The sequence below is a fragment of the Hemitrygon akajei genome, chromosome 19 (genome assembly GCF_048418815.1).
Source record: "Hemitrygon akajei chromosome 19, sHemAka1.3, whole genome shotgun sequence".
Taxonomy (NCBI): domain Eukaryota; kingdom Metazoa; phylum Chordata; class Chondrichthyes; order Myliobatiformes; family Dasyatidae; genus Hemitrygon; species Hemitrygon akajei.
In genome coordinates this window covers 33,314,510-33,335,457 of record NC_133142.1, presented here as the reverse complement: position 1 = coordinate 33,335,457, position 20,948 = coordinate 33,314,510, and the positions used below count along the sequence as shown (strand labels likewise).

Genomic DNA, 20,948 nt, shown 5'->3' with positions numbered 1-20,948 from the left:
TTATGTTTCTGTAAGTTTTTACGAAATGACTGAAGATAAGCCAAGTTCTTGTTTGCTTTATCAGAATGTATTCTCTTCAAGTGTTCAAGGAGCCTATATGGCTTCATTTGAAAAAAACTTTTTCACATAAAAGACACATTGGCTGCGTCAGGGAAAACCTGAACATGCATAAAGTGGGGCAGTGATACTTTAGTTGTACATGAGCTACATAAACCATTAGAAAGGGCAGATTCTGAACTTTATCCCATTGAATCCCACACACCCATTGGGGCAATAACACCATTTTGGGAACCACTGCTTTAGAATAATTAGTAATTATATTTCTCTGAAACTCTCCTAATGCAATGCAACTAATTTTACTGCAAGAGAGGGAATTTGTAGAATGTCTATGAGATGGCTTTTTAAAGCAGCTTGTGATTGAGCCTTCCTGGGAAAGGCATTTCTGGGTTGGGTCTTGTGTAATGGACCAGATTTGATTAAGAAGCTTAAGGTAAAAGAACCTTTAGGGGGTGAGTGATCATAATATGTTGGAATTCACCCTGCAGTTTGAGAGGGAGAAGATAAAGGCAGATGTATCAGTAACATAGTGAAGTGAAGGGAGTTACTGAGGTATGACAGAGGAGCTGGCCAGAGCTGATTGGTAGGGGACATTATGAGTGGTGACAGCAGAACAGCAATGACTGGAATTTCAGGGCTGAGTTGGAAAGCACAGGATAGATATATCCTAAAAATGAAGGGAGTATTGTAAAGGGAGGATAAGGCAACCATGGCTGACAAGGGAAGTGAAAGACAGCATAAAAGGAAAAGCGAAGAAATACAATATAGCAGAAAAATAGTGGGAAGTTAGAGGATTGGGAAGATTTTAAAAGTAAACAGAAGCAACTAAGAAAGCCATAAAGAGAGAAAGGTCAAATACGAAGGTAAGTTGACAATAATATAAAAGAGGATACTGAAGGTCTTTCAGATATATAATGAGTAAAAGAGAGGTGAGAGTGAATATTGGACTGCTGAAAAAACACATTGGAGAGGTAGTAATGGGGACAAAGAAAAGGCCGACAACTTAAAAAGTATCTTGTGCCAGTCTTCACTGTGGAAGATACTCGCAGTATGTCAGAAATTTGAGACTGCCAGTGGGCAGAAGTGAGTGTAGTTGCTGTTCTTCAGGAGAAGATGCTTGGGAAACTGGAAGGTCTGAAGTGTCATCTTGACCAGACGGACTACACCCCAGGGTCTGAAAGAGGTAGCTGAAGAGATTGTGGAGGCATTAGTAATGATCTTTCAATAATCAGTAGACTCTGGGATGGTTCCAGAGGACTGGAAAATTGCAAATATCACTCCTCTCTTTAAAAAGGGAGAGAGACAGAAGAAAGGACATTATAGGCCAATTAGCCTGTCTTCACTGATTTTGGAGACCATTATAAAGAATGAGGTTTTGGGGTACATGGAGGCACATGATAAAATAGGCCAAAGACCTTAAGGGGAAATCTTGACTGATAAATCTCTTGGAATTCTTTGAGGAAGTAACAGGCAGTATAGACAAAGGAGAGTAAGTGGATGTTGTTTACTTGGATTTTTCGAAGGTCTTTGACAAGGGGTTGCACACGAGGCTGCTTAATAAGATAAGAGCCCATGGTATTTCAGAAAGATACTAGCATGGATAGAAGATTGGATGACTGGCAGGAGGCAAAGAGTGGGAATAAAATGAGTTTATTCTGGTTGGCAACCATTGACTAGCGGTGTTCCGCAGGGGCCTGTACTGGGACCGCTTCTTTTCATGTCATAAGTCAATTGTTTGTATGATGGAATTGAAGATTTTGTGGCCAATTTTGCAGATGATATGAAGATAGTTGGAAGGGCAGGTAAGGTTGAGGATGCTAGGAGTCTGCAGAATGACTTGAACAGATTTAGGTTACATCCACACTACGCTGGATAAATCCATAACCGAAGCTTTTTCTGTTCACTTTTACCCTCCATCCACACTAAAATGGCGTATTCGTCCCCTGAAACCGGAGCTTTTCAGAAACGCTTTCCAGGGTGGGTATTTTTGAAAACGCTGCTCGGGCAGATCAATGTGGATGTGGTAACCGGAGACTTCTGAAAATGCTGACAGACGGCAGCGCGCTATTTCATTGTTTTCTTGAACGCAACCTAACAATTTCAGAACAGACGGCAAAGAGGCTGAAGCCAGAAGAATTAGAAATGTACTCACCCAATACTTTGACCCATAACTTACTGAATAAATAAGTATACTGTACTCAATTTGCCCTGTTTTCTGTCCTTGCTCATATGAAGGTGGTTTACCTATTTATGCAAGTACTTCTCTGACAATAGATGTGTAACAGCCAAATGTAACATTGTATGGAAATGCAAGATAACGCTGATGCAGACATGTTTTATTCATTTAACAAGGTGCTTTATTAATGCAACAGAGTTAGTCAGTTTTTCAATGTTCGTCGTCAGCCGGGTCAATCTGTCTGTGAAATCCCTGTCGGTTGCCTCTGTATGCTCCAGTATTTTTTTTTAGTTTTAAGTTCTCCTGCGCGAGAGCCAACAGCTGTCCGTCGTTTTAAGTTTTTCTAGTCTGTAACTGCACAAACACGCACTTTTACGGCGAGATTCGACACCAAACATGTCGCTTGTTTTCGGCAGATGTGTCCTGCGCATGCGCAGGAGGAGGAGATTCGTCGAAATCTCTGTTTCAGTGTGGATAGAGATATTTTTAAAAATGCGTAGTGTGGACGCCTATCGTTTTTATGCAAAACCGGCGTTTTCAAAATTATGTGGTCTAGTGTGGATGTAGACTTAGAGAATGAGCAATGAAGTGGCAGATGGAATACAGTATAGGGACGTATCTGGCCATGCACTTTGGTAGAAGGAATAAAGGCATAGACTGTTTTCAAAACCGGGAGAAACTTCAGAAATCAAAGGTGCAAAGGAGTCCTTAGCATTCATTTTGAGAGTATGAGAACATAATAACAAGGATGTGATTCTGAGGCTTTATAAGGCAATGGTCAGACTGCATTTGCAGTACTGTGATCAGTTCTGGGCTCATAATCCAAGGAAAGATGTGCTGGCATTGGAGAGGGCCCAGAGGAGGTTTATGGGAATGATTCTGGGAATAAAGGATTGAAAGTATGAGGAGCGTTTGATGGCTCTAGGCCTGGATGCGCTGGAGTTTAGCAGGATGAGGGACGAATATATTGAAACCTATCGAATATTGAAAGGCTTAGATAGAGTGGATGTGAAGAGGATCTTTCCTATAGTGGGAGAGTCTAGGACTGGAGGGCACACCCTCAGCATAGAGGGTTTTCCATCTAGAACAGAGATGAGAATTTTTTTTTACCTAGAGGGACATGATTCACAGATGGTTGAGAGCATAGAGGTAAGGGCGGATATTAACTCAGAATTCTCACTCTCCCCTAGGGGGACGGGACTAATTAGACATTCCAAATCAGACCACTCTTTCCCCTCACTCCTCAGAAATGATAAAACACTGTCTTTGAAATCTCAGCTACCGCTATGTCAATGCTGGTCTGCATTAAAACGAGAGCTGCGCCAGCCATTTTATCAAACCTCTGCCCACAATCGCAACTTTAACAGTACTTAACAGGAAAATTAACAATTCATCTGGAGCACGAATATCTACCCCACTGGTTCAATGCTTGGGAACCTGGAGATCAGCAAGAAGAGCAGGTGGAGTCAACATATTGGCAACTGATTCACAGTTGCAATTGTGCACGAAATGAAGCTACTGGATACTCGCCATACTATCTGATGTTTGGGCATGAGGCAAGGTTGCCCATTCACCTTTGTTCTGGGACTGACGAGGGTGACTTACCCCTGAAGACTTATCTGTGTCTGATATGAGAAGGGAGCTGAAGAGGGCTTATGAATTAGCTGGGGTCGTGGCTGCCCAGCAGAATCAAGGAAATAAGAGGAGGTATGATCAAAAGGTGAGGTTCTCCCAAATCCTGCCGGGAGACCGAGTCCTCATACGGAACTTGGGGCTACCTGGGCAGCATAAATTGGCTGACCGCTGGGCAGCTACGCCCTATGTGGTGGAGAGTCAGATGCCAAACCTGCCAGTTTTCTGGGTGAAACCAGAGGATGGGAATGGGCCTGTCAAGATTCTCCGTTGGAACCACCTGTTGCCCCTGGGTCAAGAGGTTCAGGTTTACCTAGAGCCTGATTTGGAGCCCACACCTAGTAAGAGGACTCTGCGGAAACATTGGGGGCAACTGCAGGGCCAAAAGCAGGCAAGGTTAGGCAAGCCCCCACCCCTGAGAAGGATACTGATTTAGAGGACGAGGACCTCAATTTTTTGGACATGCTGCCTTTTGCTAACTCCCCATTGACTGAGGAAGAGGCTTCCAGCCCTTCTCTCACTGAGTCAGGTGAAGTGGGGGGTGGGGGCTATCCGTGGACAGCCTGGGTTGCAGCGGGACCCTGCAAGGGATGAAGGGGGATAGAGGGGTCCGAGTTGCAGGTGAGCACGAGTGATAGCCATATGGTCAAATTAAGAATTATAAAGCTCAATCGTTTAATTGCATATTGTGTACTGTTCGTTATTACAGGGTACTGATTTATAACGGGACACATCGTGCAGCATCCACACAAACAAAATTTCTTAAGTTTGGCCGGGCTAGGGGCCCCTAGATTAAGCCACTAGCTGAGTTACAATTATATCTACAGCTTACTGATTGTGCTAACATACTCTGAGCTGTAGATATAATAATTTTTATGCAGGGGTTCCCTGAGACCTGAAAATTATTTCAAGGGTTCCTCCAGGGCAGAAAGGTTGAGAAAGCCTGAGTTAGAGCATCAGAGGTTATGGGGCAAAGGCAGGCAAATAGGGCCGAGAGGGGTAATATATCGGCCATAATGGAATGATGGAGCAGACTTAGTGGACCGAATGGCCTAATTTTGCCTGATGGTCTTAAAACGTAAAATATTGACTGTTTTTTTGCCTTTTCATTATTAAATACTGTGGTGCGCATGGTATGATTTTTCACATTCAATTATATCTGAATTCTCAACAGTAACTTTCCTCCTCTGTCAAGAATTGCTGTGTACTTCATTTTGCTAGCTCCTCAAAAATATCTGAGCACTTTGAGATCAAATTTAACTGATAGTTAATCATGACTTTAAAGCAATTGCTTAAGCTTTAGGAAAATATTGCCATTCCTAACAGGTTGTTAGTACATACCAAAGGGGGAGTCCATGCGGTTGAGAACTTTTGAGGGAGCATTGATGGCCATTACATAACCTTTGTGAAGCACAAAACAGCGAACGCTCCTTAAGTGGTATTGGAAACTGCCCTTTCTAGTTGCCAGCATTCAGCAGTCAGTAATCAAAGCTTTCTGCAAGGAGAGCCTTAGTGTTATTGACAGTGCTTCTGTTGCCTTATTTATGGAGTTATCTTTGGCAATATGTCTCTGCGTGAAGTAAACAGGACATCTATCTCAAATTTCTAGTGGGTGCATTTAATGATCACATCAAAATATTCCTGAAGGGGTCACTTTACTTTTCATCATCTTTCAGAGTAAAGCAGCTGAGAATGAAAACTCAAATTTTATCTTAAAGTTTGTTTGCTTTGAACTGTTTGTCAGCCATATTCAGGGCAGGCTGGTGATGTCACCCCCAATTCCAAAGCCTTACAAAAGTGTTTGGATCTCTCCAAAATGTTGGCACAAGTTTTGCATGTATCTGTAAAGGCTGGCGAAGAGAGAATTCTCTTGTAACCTTTTATTTCCTACTCATAGCTCAAGTAAGTGTACAGATGACTGGCGTAAATATTAGATTGAATACTGAGTGACTAGATGGATTCATGGATTCACATGTGTCATGTGGATGGGCGAGGTTACTTGTTTGGAAATCAGTTTGGTTAAAGCTCATGATTTTTACTCTATTAATTTTCAACTTGTATTTAACAGTATTCCAAGTAAGTGGCTTGGAAGATGAAGTTGCAACAAGCAAATATGGAATTCGGTTGTAAACAAGGTGGGACAGCGGAAACCTGACTGGATGAGGGCTAACCAGTCAGGAGGGATGGATGACAGGGTTATAAATACCACCAGACTAGACCATGCCCAGGCATCATCCCTGCTGAAGATGGCAGAGTTTGGCATCGAAACGTCGGTTAAATTCATACCTGAGCCTGCCTGGAAACCTGTGAAGAGTTTATTTGTCATTTACACCGAGAAAGCACTAGATCCTTTTTTTTAAACCAGCAAATACTTTTTAAGAGCTTTAGGGCTGATAGATAAACGTAAAGAATAGGTACTGAGAGTGCACCGTGTAACTTACCATTAATTCTATTGATTACTAGATCCTGAAAACTTGATTAATTTACTACTTGCCCTTTTCTTGAGTGAAATGTGGTGAAGATCCGTTGACATTGACTCATAGTTGACTAATTAGAATTTGCAACATGCCTGGTGGTAAAATTTGCGGGTTTGTTTGATGGCAGTAGTTCAGACGGAGCTCCCTTGGTACGTCTCTCAGTGTTCAGGAAATGAGGTACACTGGCGGTCGAGTCCTGTCATGCTTTTCATCCTCTTACTCATCCTTCTATTCCTACTCCATGTCTCATTGCCAGGAAAGGCATAGCTGTGCAGCCCACGGCAGTTATTCACAGATACCGATAGAGATGTGCTGCACAGTTCTTCTGAAACATTTTAGACAGCTGAAGCTGTGCTTGAGCACACCAATTACTTGCTTTGTCGTATTTCCTGTTGCACCATGGGCTCCACGCATTGAGTTTGTGGATTTATGATGGTTATTATGTCTGGAGCGGATACTCCCTGTTACCTAGCAGTCAGCATTGACAGTAACTTTTATGCATCTTTGGAATAAAGTTAATAATAGAGGATTGGTGCAGAGTGAAGGAGTCAGCCAAGAGTGAGCAAATACCTGAATGGTATGTTATTTTTAGCTAAGACGTATTGTATACTGAGGAACTGCTGTTGGTGATGAGGAGGTTTACAGGATTGACTTAGATTGGCAGGTTGAGTGGTGCTACAACAATGACCTTGCATTTAACGTCAGTGACACCAAGGAATTGATTATGAGCTTCAGGGAGAGGAGGTCGGGAGAACACACAGTCGTCATTAAGAGATTAATGGCAGAAAGAGTGATCAGCTTCAAGTTCCTGGTCATCAACATCTCAGTGGATCTATCCTGGGTGTGAGACATCAATGCAATCATCTGGAAGGCATCTCCTTCACTTGGAGTTTGAGGAGATTTCTACGATTGTACTGTGACTGCTTGCATCACAGCCTGCTATGAAGCCTCCAAGACACAGGATTCCAAAAGGCTGCATCCTGCACATTCTAAGTTTAAAGTAAATGTATTATAAGAACAGATACGTCACCACATACTATATTTTCCTGCATCAATCACAGTAGAACAAAGATATACAATAGAATCAATGAAAAACTACACACTTACGGTACAAAGACTGACAAACAACCAAAAGAAGACTAACTGTGGAAATGCAAAAAGTAAGGAAGTATTAATAATAATGAGTAGATAATTAGTAAATAAATAATACTGAGAACATGAATTGTAGAGCCTTTGACAGTGAGTCCATAGGTTGAGTAATCAATTTAGTGTTGAGATGAATAAAGATAATAAAGTTTACGTCATGCACTGTACTGCTGCTACTAAACAGACATATATCAATGATAGCAAACCTGATTCTGATTCTAATTCTTTTGGTATCACTTTGAATCAATAAAAATGAGAGTCTAGAGATACAGGGGGTGGTTGGTGACATCTTGTTCTCTGGGGTTTCCAGTCATCTAAGTAAAGGGTCTTATTTTCTGATCCTGCTTTGCTCAGGGCATGAAGCTCTCCTTGTACAAGGAGTCTCTTGTCACTTCCTGTGGAACTCAGATTTAATGCAAACCTACTGATGTCATCTGCTACAAACTGAAAGGATTCTGTCCTCAGGTAAAAAGAGTATTAAGTGGTTTCAACAGGGAACATAATGTGGCGACAGCCTCCTTCGTAAAGTGCAGGTCCACATTACTTTTGTTCCCCTACGTATAACTGTTCATGGGTTCATGGATGTGTTCTCTTGAGCAGTGACCTCCTGTTCCTCTCATATCTTTGCTTTCCTTCTTGCTGAACCTTCTCCTGGTCTAGCACCAAAAACAATTGAATCAAACTATCCATGACTGCAGTCAAACTGTTCATAAAACAGCTAACAACAGTCTGCTGCTGGTAGTTTATCCTTCTCAAATACTGTACTTAATTTTCTAGAAACTAGCCAAACTGCTGCCAGGTTAACTGCAATCTACTGCATGAAAGTTCCTAATGAAGAACATTTTCTGCCCGTGAGTACTGTGAGTTCCTGACTAAGTTCAGTGTGTGATGATCATCAGGTATGTGGTATATCAGTTCTATATGTGTGAAAAAATCAATCTTGAACTGGGTTTCCCAACCTGGGGTCCATGAACTCCTTAATGGTTTTGGCCCATGGTATAAAAAAAGTTGGGGACTCCTGATCTAGAAACATAGGGTCAAATTCCACCAAAGCAGCTGAGTAAGTTAAATTTTATTAAGTAAATAAATCTGCCATTAAAAATCAAGGAATTTCAATGAAACTAGACAAAAATCAGTTTAATTCCCAATTGCCTTTCATGAAGTCCATCATCCTTACCCACTCTGGGACCATACGGGATCCAGATCTACAGCAAAATGGTTGACTATACCATATTTTGTACGATTTCATCCAAGTTGTTGATATAGATGGCAAATAATAGTGGGTCCAGCACAGACCCTTGAGGAACACAGCTGGTCATGAGCGTCTAGTGTGGAAAAAAATCTATCCTCCATCATCTCCTGCTTTGTTCTTCAAGGCAGTTGTATCCAATTAACCAGCTCACACTGGAGTTATAACATCAATGGAGGTGAAATCTGGCTATCAAATTCCCAGATCTACATAGTCTGACAAAAACTGCTATTGAGTTTTATGGCTTATTCTGCCTTAAGTATTTAAGTATTTATCACTTATATTTATCACTTTATGTTGGAAGTGTTGGAGGACAGCATTTGTTTTAATGTTAAAGCACTCAGTGTGTTGAAGTGAACATCGTTTGCTAAATGATTTAGTGCATCAACACAAGATGCAGAATAATGGGCCTATCTCTCAGGGAAAAGCTGCTCACTTACCTGACCTCCATCTGTCTAAATGTAAGATATGTCATCAGTCAGAAGAGATCAAATCGGAGCTTGTCAGAACTTGGTGCATATATGTTAAGATCCAATTTCCCTGGAAAATGGCTTGCAATTGCACTTTCTTATTTAATAAAATTCTAAGGATCTGGAAAGCTGCAATTATTAAAATTTCAGCAGTAAACTAGGAACATCAGCTTGGGCTCTTAATTTAGAGTGCAAATGAAGTGTTTCTTCTGCAAATTGCAATTGCAGGCTAGTAAGTAATGGTAGAAAAGCTGTTAAGGTCTAGACAGAAAAATGCTTTTCAGTGATTTAATTGCCTACAGTTTAACTTTTACTATGAATATTATTTTATTTTATAATCATTGTTGTTTTTTTTTCAATTATAGTACGAGTAGCTTTGGTTAGGTCCCACTATCAGTAATGTTTTGTACTTTCATTACATTTTTAATTAATCAAAAAGAGGAAGAAAACACAGAAATTATGCAAGATGACCAAAACAAGGCAGCACAGAATTTTTCTGAAGGTTTTTAGTACAAAAGAGTAGGGCTAGAGAAAGGGGCGAGTCTAAGTAAAAATCAGGATTGGATTGTGGCTCTGATGATTAAGCTCAGAGAGGGTAAGATGTGAAATTAACACAGCCTAAAGACTCGAGAGTGAGCTCTGGGACAAAGGTTCAGGGTGGTTACTGATGTAGGAAGACCTGACAGAAGACTTTGCAGCTGAGTCTGGCCATTTCGGGGATGGTGGTACTAATATTCTAAAGGTGCTTGTATGGGTTTGCAGTTTTCAGGTTGCTGAGGTGACCACTGGGAACTAACGTGAATATAAATATGGTTTTCAATTTCTGTGTTAGTGGGATTGAAGGAGTAGTAGTGTTAGCGGGGTGATCTAGATTTCTTTGATTGGCTGACCTTAACTTTGATATGGCTTCCCTATATCCAGACCTGCAGTCCTTTGCGTAGTGCATTTAATATTTCAGTAGTATTTGAGTCATGTTGTAAATGTATTGTTTGACTAAGCATTCTTGTTTGCTTACATAATTCATTACGGGTTACATGTAAGAAGCATGTGAATAGCATACATCATTATGCCCCCATGTCATAGGTGAGCGTCTCACTAAAGAAAAGTAAAAACTAAGTAGGCCCATGCCCTGGCTGCTGTGTATTTCATTCGATTAGTTTCTGGAGATACAAAACATAACACTTTGCTCTGAAGAAATCTGCCATTTGAGAGAACAACAGCCAAGCGTTATATATGAAACATGGCAATTTAATGTAACAACTGAATAATTTATGGAGTAAAGAAAGCTGATTTTCTATTGACAGCCTTTGCTTGGTTATTTTGGATTGAGTAACAGGTAACAAATAAATTACAACAACAAGGAGCACAGACAGCTTACAGTATATTAATTTAACAGTTCCCTACCTTCTTTCAATTATCAATCCTGCCATCAAATGGTTCATATTTCATTTCCCTATCTGTCACGTGTACTCAATGAAAAGGCCACTGCTTAAGAGTGGGGGCTCTGGAATGCATTGAAAGGTATCATATTATAAAACCCAATAAGCAGTGGTGATGTTCATAAGACAGCTGTGCCAAAAACGTCACCTTCCTGGTCAAGGACCAAATTCAAGGTGATGGCGCAATCTGCTAAACTGTGGTGAGTTTGATACAAGTGAGTGACTAATCATGGGCAAGAGTTAATATTTTGTGAAGAATAGGAGTGAGGTCTCTGTGGTGAACTAGATATACCTGTCTGACTGCTCCTGTGGCTCCTCCCACAGACCCCCGCTGACTGCTCCTGTGGCTCCTCCCACAGACCCCCTGCTGACTGATCCTGTGGCTCCTCCCACAGACCCCCGCTGACTGCTCCTGTGGCTCCTCCCACAGACCCCTGCTGACTGCTTCTGTGGCTCCTCCCACAGACCCCTGCTGACTGCTCCTGTGGCTGCTCCCACAGACCCCTGCTGACTCCTCCTGTGGCTCCTCCCACAGACCCTGCTGACTGCTCCTGTGGCTCCTCCCACAGACCCCTGCTGACTGCTCCTGTGGCTCCTCCCAAGACCCTGCTGACTGCCCCTGTGGCTCCTCCCACAGACCCCTGTATAAAGGCGACTGTGGCCTGCTGCTCTCCCTCATTTTCCCCAGGATGTAGTGTTGTTCTTCAGTCAATAAAAGCCGATATCTCACTTCCTAAGTCTCGGCGTGAGTTATTGATGGTGCATCAGTCTCTGGAACATTTTGTGCTCACATTTCCTCTTTCAGGTTTCTATCCCAGCAAAGCTCAGGTTCAACTTGAAAGCACAAGTACCTTGTATCAACTTTTCCTCCACCATTTGCTAGGTGTCAAAATCCATATTAATTCACTGCAACGTGTCGATGAATGGCTTTCAATCAAAGGCTTGCAATCAGTAGAGGCATAGAACTGGGTTTCATTAATGCCCAGGAAGTTTGGTACGGGCCTCCAAATCCTAAGAACTTTCTACAGGGGCACAATTGAGAGCATCCTGACTGGCTGCACCGCTGCCTGGTATGGGAACTGTACTTCCTTCAATCACAGGGCTCTGCAGAGTGTGGTGTGGACAGCCCAGTGCTTCTGTAGTTGTGAACGTCCCATGATTCAGGACATTTACAAAGACAGGTGTGAGAAAAGGGCCAAAGGATCATTGGGGACCCGAGTCACAATCTATTCCAGCTGCTGCCATCCAGGAAATGGTACCACAGGATAAAAGCCAGGACCACCAGGCTCCGGGACAGCTTCTTCCACCAGGCTATCAAACTGATTAACTCATGCTGATCTGAGTGTGTTTCCATGTTATATTGATGTTCTATTTATTATAAATGATTATAAATGACTATGATTGCACATTGCACATTTAGACAGGCGTAACATAAAGAATTTTACTCCTCATGTATGTGACGGATGTAAGAAATAAAGTCAATTCAATTCAATTCAAAAATTGGTGACTATTTTTATTCGATTTGTAGGCTGCAAAGAATCTAGCTCCAAGTACCTTGGCGAAACCATTTTATCTGGAATAAAAGGAAATCAAAAGCTGAAAAACAGCAGTGATTCTTTTCGGCAACTCACAACTAATTGTACCATTTTTAAAGGCATGTCTCTAGTAAAACAGATATAGTGTTCTGGCCTTTTTATTTAGCAAAATGTCTTTCTGAGATTACTGCTGATTATTTTAAATGAAAATTAATTCTTGAATACTTGAAAATTTAGTTTATGATCCATGTGGCATGTTGTGAGCTTGACGAGCAGTGAGAAATAGAATTACTGGCCAGAATGCTGGGTTTTTGTGGATGTCAAAGTAATGTTGAAGCAGCATCGGTACATTTTCTTTGAAACCCAGGAAACACTATAAGGTTTTGTTGGCCAAGATTTCTGTGGCTGTTGGTTTAGTCTTCTTTGTGGAAAACTGCTAAGGAAAGCACCTAACTATAAACATCATTCGTATAACTGTTACTCAGTTTAAAGTTGCTTGCTTAATTGTGTATGGAGAGAAGCCTGTTGAAACAGGTTTAATTATGCATATTGTTAAGATGGTTTCCAGCATGGCATATTGCCTGGACTGTGGTGATGTGACAACCTGATTTCTGTGTATTAGTGAATTATTTTTGCTTCTATCAAACTGTGACAAGCAGTTCATATGAATTCAATAACAACCTAACGGTGAGAAATTGTTGTGAGAAAACAAACCAGGGACCAAAGTGGCTACACAGCCACTGATACAAATTATAATTTTGTGTGCTTTCTGTTTTGGTTAAGCCATGTCTCCATTGGGAGTTTGGCTGTCACAGAGAAGGAGCTTTTGCATAACAAGTTCAGAATTAGTCCATTTGTAAGATTCACTCCAATACTCTCTTTCACTGGTTTTCTTTTCTCTGTTTTACAGATTAGCCCTTCAAGTCCATTGCAACGTATATAGGAATCAGAGCACTTCACCTATACCAAATATCTCTGTACAAATGCTGCATCTGTGTGATAATGGTGCCTGGGACAGATCTGAAACAGTGATGCTACGCTGGCAACCCTTCCACTGCCCGAGGAGTGGCACACCAGGGATTTCAGCTTAAACATTGTACATCTGTTGTAATACAAGCAGAATATATTGCAGAGTATTTCCCAGTAATGAATGTTATAGATTTGGTAACATCTGTGTTGAATGTTCTGGAATCACACTGAAGTAGTAACTATTTATTTCCCTACGCTTCAGTCTCATTTTTGGAAGACTCTTCATCAACCTTCAACAAAATATCAATATGTAATTTGGAGTCTTAAAGATACTGCTCACCATGACTTCTTCCACATACTACTATTTAGGGAAACAAATTTTGACCATGGTAATAAGAAATTGTTCCTGTCAGGATGTTTTGTAATAACCATTGTTGCTAGCCTTTGCGAATATTTTGTTTTTTCTATTATGGGATTGCAGAATAATTTATAGAGCTGAAATGAGAAACAGTAAAATCTGCAGTAAAAAACCCCCAGAATATCCTGGAAGTATAAAGCTGACAAGTCTGCTTTTGAATTGTCCCACTTGTAACATTAACTATCTTTCTCCTTCAGATGATAACTGACCTGTTGTGCAGTTACAGCATTTTTTACGCTTTATATATGTAGCTGAGTTGCCATTAATGAAAAGAAATAATAAATGGTTAATCTCATTGCATTCCCATTTACTAGAAGCTGCAAAAAGCACAAATAGCTTTCAAAAGTGTTCGTGCCTTAGTCCTATAGCTGGGAATATAGCAACTTCACAGAACTATGGGCACTTGCAAATATGCAGACCATGGCATCTATTAGAATATAGGATTTACACACTTGTTCATTTATCGACAATTTATTTTGTAAGATGCAAGCCAGAAGCCATTTTGCAATCGTGTCACTGCTACTCAATTTAATATGCTTTTCATAATCACATTGACTGGCTTTCTGGAAAATTTACTATTAAAGCTTCATGATATTTGCGATGAAATTAGTATCTTCAACCTAGTCAAATATAAAATATTTCCTGTATTATTCCGGATTTTATGTCCAGTCAACCTGAAGTATCTCCATTTTCCTCCACAGATGTTGCCTGATCCCTTGCGTTCCGGCATCTCGCACACTGATGAGTGATTGATATGGACGATTATTCTGCTTAACTTTTAGGACTCGTTAGCAGTAGGAAATGTCCACTTTCTTCAGATTGTGGAATCAGAAGCCTCCTAAAATAACCTCTGTTCTATACTTCCACAAGCTCCATAGAACACTGAGATTTCTCATGTCCGCCCAGGAACATTGGTCTATTCATGAATTGCTTATGAAGAGAGCTATTGGTTTCATTGCGACGTTTGACAATAGTTTTCACACTTGGAGTGAAAGTGTCTATGCTTTATTGGTGCCAATAACGTGATCTTTTTCAGCTTAATACAATCCATCAGGTTTATCCACTAAAACTTTAAATGAGATTCACAGCATACAACAGGTGTGACAGGTAGACGGTGTGGTGAAGAAGGCTTATTGCACATCGGCCTTCAGTCAGGGCATTGAATATAGAAGTTGGGATGTTATGTTTCTGTTGTGCAAGACATTGGTGAGGCCATATTATATTCAATCTTGGTCACCTTTCTATAGGAAATAGGCAATTTACATGGAAAGAGTGCAAAGGATTCTCAAGGGTGTTGCTAAGACATGAGGGGCCTAGTTATGGAGAGAGACGGAGCAGACTGGAGTTTTATTTATTGGAGTGTAGGAGAGAATAAGGGTAATTTAATAGAGGTGTATATAATCATGAGAGACATACATAGGGGGAAAATGTGCACCATCTTTTCCCCAGGCTGGGAAGTCAAGAACTAGAAGAAATAGGGTAAGAAGGGAGAGATATAATAAAAAGCTGAAGGACAACCTTTCCACCCAGAGAGTGGTCAGTGTATGGAATGAGCTGATTGAGGATATGGTAGAGGCAGGTACGTTAACACCATTTAAAAGGTACAAGGACTGGTACATGTATAGGAAAGGTTTAGGAGGAAATGGGTCGAACTCTGGTAAATGCTCAGGCTGGTGTCTTGATCAGCATAGATCTGTTAGGCTGAAAACACTGCTTCCATGTTGTATGACTCCATGACTGAGATTGACTTCATTGACATAACAAAATTATCTAAGAACTATCTTCCTTTAACATCATTTATCCAACTACTTTGTTTGCAATATATATTAAGACAAAATTTAAATCTTGAATAAGATGCAGGTGCTATGTATATGGGACTTTTGCTTTGTATATCTAATTGATTCCCAATTGGAAGTAAATTTAATTCCATGAGTTTGGGCCACATTTTGCAGTAGATCGATGAGACAGCACTCAGCTGACGGCTGCCAAAAGTAAACAAAGGTGGCGGATAGGAATGCCAATCAGCATGGGGGAATTGTCACCATTTTGGAATTCACTGTTCCTGTAATAATTCTCTCTTCCTGCCTCCAAGAGCTGAATGCTTGTTTAACAGCAAAAATTCTCCCTTCCAGCATTTCTTAACAAAATCAGCTTCCAGTACCTTCATTGCAAATTAAATTATTCATTTTGTCACAGATAATATTTTCAACTATCTGGTACTTTCCATAAACTTGCTGAAGCCAACAGGAAATTATCTATCAGGAAGTGAAGGGCTTTGTGAACAGTTTTTTCAGTAATAGATGCATCAGTATGGAGCTCCGTAAGCAGAAAGTAAAAAGCTGCTAAAGATGGAGGGAAAGACCTGCAGAAGAAAACTACATCTACCCACGATGTGCCAGGAAGCAGTAATCCTACTGAACCTCAACAAGTAGAAATGAATCACCTTAGTAAGGTTGTTTACTCTAAACTCTTTCAACTGGCCCAGTCAGAACTCCAATCACAAAACAGGTGGAGGACCACTTTGTAATTATCAACATTATCACAGCCTTTGATCTTGGGCCTTACTATTCCTTCCTGGCTCAAGCCACAATGTCTTGTAACTTCCTCTCCTGTTTTCCATCAGGAAGGTTTCTGGAAAGGTCACTATTCAAAATGAGGTGCTACTTTTTATTTTCTCTCCCGTGTCACGAAAACAACCTCTCCCTCGGTGTCGCAAAAACAAAGGAGTGGTTGTGGACTACAGGGGGAATGGAGACGGGCTAACCCCTATTGACATCAATGGATCTGGGGTTGAGAGGGTAAACAGCTTCAAGTTCCATGGCATCCACATCACTGAGGACCTCACGTAGTCCGTACACACCAGCTGTGTGGTGAAAAAGGCACAGCAGCGCCTCTTTCACCTCAAGACAATTGAGGAAGTTTGGTATAGGCCCCCAAATCCTAAGAACCTCCTACAGGGGCACAATTGAGAGCATCATGACTGACTGCATCACAGCCTGATATGGGAAATGTACTTCCTTTATCACAGGATTCTGCAGAGAGTGGTGTGGACAGCCCAGTACATCTGTAGTTGTGAACTTCCCATGATTCAGGACATTTACAGGGACAGGTGTGTAAAAAGGGCCCATGGGATCATTGGGGACCCAAGTCACCCCAACCACAATCTATTCCAGCGGCTACCATCCGGGAAGCTGTACCACAGCATAAAAGCCAGGACCAACGGGCTCCAGGACAGCTTCTTCCACCAGGCCATCAGACTGATTAACTTGTGCTGATTTGAGTGTACTGTATATTACACTGACTGTTCTTTTTACTATAAATTATTGTAAATTACTATGATTGCACATTTAGATGGACACATAACGTAAATATTTTTACTCCTCATGTATGTGAAGGATGTAAGAAATAAAATCAATTCAATTCAATTAGCAAAATGCAACAGAGCAGAACCTTAGTGTGTTGAAAAAAAACCACGGGTTGAAACAGGCTCAAGTTCTGTCAAATTCCGAGGTGCTCTTTCTCCACAGCTGGACACACCATGAATCCCAGGTCAGGGCACAAATGTGTGAGAGTGAGGGGTGACTGCCCTGTTCAATGGTGTGTGTTGGGTCGCCTCATTCATTGGGATAGGGGTGATGATATGGACTGGAAAGTAAATAGAGGGAAATGAACTTTACATTTTATATAATTTTCATGTCTTTGATAAAAAATGCTTAAGTTCATTTGACATATTTTTACATAAATCCGATCACCCGAGCCTCTTTTAAAAGCAGTTCAAAATGCTCCGACAATAGCAAGTCACATACTGCAGCCCCTCACGTAACAACCAGGAGAACTGGACCCAAGGGAGCAGAGCAAGCAGGAGCATGGGACTATCATGGGAAGCAGACCAGATGAAGCATTATCCGGCCCGGTGCTCTCCTTGCCTGCAGCACTCTGCTGGAGTTTTCAAGCAAGTGGCAGTGTGGCTGTCAAGATTTATGATGCCCTGCTGTACAGCACACCTTTGTAATCATGAGGGCATGAACCAAAGCACCAGCTATAAAGCGACCAGCTGAGGAACAGGTGAACCAGGAAAAGCTGCGACTGGAAGAGGAAGGGAGGAGGCAACCCAGGAGTTGCCTGACTCGCCTGCGAGTGAGTCCATCTGACTGCAACCCCAATTCCTCATTCACCGACATCACCTTCCCTTCCCCTTCCTGCTGCTCATCAAAGCAACTCCCTGGCCTTGTTGCGAAAGCAAAGGCCAAAAAGAAACATTCTGTGATACTTCGAATTGAAATAAGCACCAATTAGGCTCATACGTCCCTTTAATGTCCTGTCCAGGCATGGAAGGTAGTAGATTACCCTTGCTGACCGGCAAGCAGGGCTCTGATCGAATGGCAATGAAAGGATAATACCTGCTCTGAGATTGAGAGGGGACAGCAAGTTTATGCTTTGAATAACCAAGACCACTCCCACACCTCTCCAATCCTAGAAACATTGAACATTCCTGGAATATTCCACAATCCCTTTAGAGCACTGGTGTATTCAGCCTTCTTAGTATTGGAATATTATTGACACATGTACCAAAATACAGTAAACCCAAGACATCTTCAAGGAGTGGTGCCTCAAAAAGGTGGCATCCATCATTAAGGACCCCCACTACCCAGGGCTTGCCCTCTTCTCATTGCTACCATCAGGTAGGAGGTACAGAAACCTGAGGGCACACACTCAGTGACTCAGGAACAGCTTTTTTCTCTCTGCCATCAGATTTCTGAATTGACATTGAAACCATGAATGCAATCTCACTACTTTTTTTTACATTTATGTTTTAGCACTACTTGTTTAACTTAGCTATTCGATATGCATGTATGTACTTGCTGTAATTCAGTTTCCCCCCTACATTAACATGTATTGCTGCTACGAAGTTAACAAATTTCACAACATATGCTGGTGAAATTAAACGTGACTCTGATTCTGAAAAGCATGTCTTGTACACCGTTCATGCAGGTCATATCATTTCATGCCACATTGAGGTAAAAGAAGGTAAAACAATAACAATGCAGAATAAAGTGTAACAGCAGTGTATGTAAACAAAGTGCAAGATAATAATGAGGTCAAGAATCCATTTTATCGTACTAGGGAACCATTTAATATTCTTATGGGGGGGGGTGGTAGAAGCTGTTCTTAACCCTGGTAGTATGTGCTTTCAGGCTTTTGTATCTTCAGCCCAATAGGACAGAGGATAAGAGAGGATGTCCAGAGTCATTATGCTTGCTACTTTACTGAGGAAACAAGGAGGGTGACAGGCTGAACTGATCTGCGTTCACAACTCTCTGCAGTTTCTTGCAGTCATGTGCAGTGCAGTTGTGCTACCAAGCCTTAATGCATCCAGAATGGATGCTTACTATGGTGCATTGATAAAAGTTGCTAAGGGTCAAAGGGTTGTTTGGTAAAGGCAGCAACCACATATAAAGTAATAATTTAAGTCATTTATTTAGGGGTACAACACAGAAACAGGCTCTTCCAGCCCAAAGAGCCTGCACCATCCAATTACACCCATGTGACTACTTAACCTACTAACCCACAGGTCTTCAGAATGTGGGAAGAAACCCATGCGGTCATGGGAAAAATGTACAAACTGCTCGCAGATAGCGGTGGAATTGAACCCTGGTCACTGGCACTGTAATATCGCCATGCTAATTTGTCTTATGGTAGAAGCTGGGATCTCAGTCATATGTCATGCTATGGTTCACACTTGGAAATATGGTTTCCACCTGGGAAGTATAGGCTCCTATCTCCCTACAGATTTGCCCTTGTGTAACACACAGCTTTTTTTCAGGCTGGACAATGTGCTCTGCACTTCATTTTACAGTGGATTCCCGTTAATTAGAACACAACAGAGCCAGTACATTTTGCCCCATTTAGCGGAATTTTCATAGGAATAGTTTAAAAAAGACAGACTACTGTTTAACTGAGTAACAAATTATATATTTAAATACAATATAGAACAAATTAGAACATTCCCAATACTAGTACAATAGTATAAAACTGTGTATTAGCAGAGGAATTCATGCAGTGTATGCTGCCATACTTTTTTGATTGACTGTAAATGAGCAAAATCAACACCAACACCCAGTGTAGATAATAATGGACTGACTTCCTATGTGAAGTAGTGCCAAAAATCACTGCTTTTTAATTCGGTGTTGGTCAGCTCAAATGAAAAACATAACACAAGCATATGCAACTAATGCTATTTAAAAGCTGTTCATTCTAAGCACGGTGTAGTGTGTAACAGCCTCACAAGTGCACACGATTGATGCTAGTTAGAAATTGTTGCATCCTCCAAATCTTCATTTTCATTGTAACCTTCAAGGCGATTGTTGATACCTTCAAATTCTTCTTAGTTCCTAACTTATGGAAATAGTGAAATTGTTTCATTTTTATTCTGGCATCTCCAAGCCTGAATGCTTGAATCCACAGTGAGCAAAACAGTTCAGAATTGTCTTACTGCTTATTTCCCACTAACTATCAGTGACAAAAATCACTGCTTTATGAACATAAATTTTTGCAATTGATGCTATTTAAAAACTATTCATTCTAAGCATTGTGTAGTGTAAGGGCCATACAAGTGCATGCAACTGACGCAAGATAGAAACAGTCTGCTGTCCCAATTAGTGTTGCAAATAAACGAAGGGAATCCCAGCTATTTTCCTAATTTGTTTTTGTTCTATAGGAGTTGTCTGAAATAAGCCAGCTGCCCTGATTTACCAAAGGCCAAAATAACCTGAATCCTCTGTACATAGCTGTCAGCCTGCATCTGCGGTCTGTCTCTTCTGAAATCCTCGGCAACAAAGCTTTTGTGTGACATCGTTACTCCAGAGAGCTAGCCTCGTTCTAGCAGCAGGAATCATGTGCCCAACATCTCATCTGTTAGCTAACCTCTGAATAATACACAGTATTTAAGCAATGGCTGCAAGTATTCAACATGATTAATCATGCTGCTTTATCTTCGCTGTCTTTCCTGTCATCCTTCCAACTCACTAACAGGCCAGGTTGCAGTTCCTGGCTCTCTGAAAGAAGAAACGAACAAAGCTGATGTTGTAGGGTTGCAGAGTGACAGAGGTGGAATAAAAGGAAGTGCCACTTGTTTATATCATTTGAAATTTCCAGAGGAGATTATGGATTGTGCTGAAAGCAAGGAGGAGGATTAGGGACAAGATACATTACTAGCTATTATTTCACCAGTGGTACTTCACTGTTTCCCTTTGGACAAGGGCCTGCCTCTGTTACTGTCACTCCCAAGTAGTTGCAGCTGCTTTCACTGAAGAGAAAGGGGAACAAGTGTCCCACAAGGTGTTTGGTGGTTGGCAGTGGCTAGTTATGGACATAGGCTTG

General features: G+C 41.2%; 1 protein-coding gene across 3 annotated transcripts in view; it reads left to right on the top strand.

The window, feature by feature from the left end:
• Positions 1-13,863, top strand: part of LOC140741864 (chemokine-like protein TAFA-4) — a 316,916-nt gene extending 303,053 nt beyond the window's left edge. For all 3 annotated transcript variants that reach the window (XM_073072352.1, XM_073072353.1, XM_073072351.1), the window contains one exon: positions 13,092-13,863. In XM_073072352.1, coding sequence (XP_072928453.1) covers positions 13,092-13,124 — 33 coding nt within the window. In that variant the 3' untranslated portion in view covers positions 13,125-13,863. The remainder of the gene's footprint in view (positions 1-13,091) is intronic.
• The last annotated feature ends 7,085 nt before the right edge of the window (positions 13,864-20,948 follow it).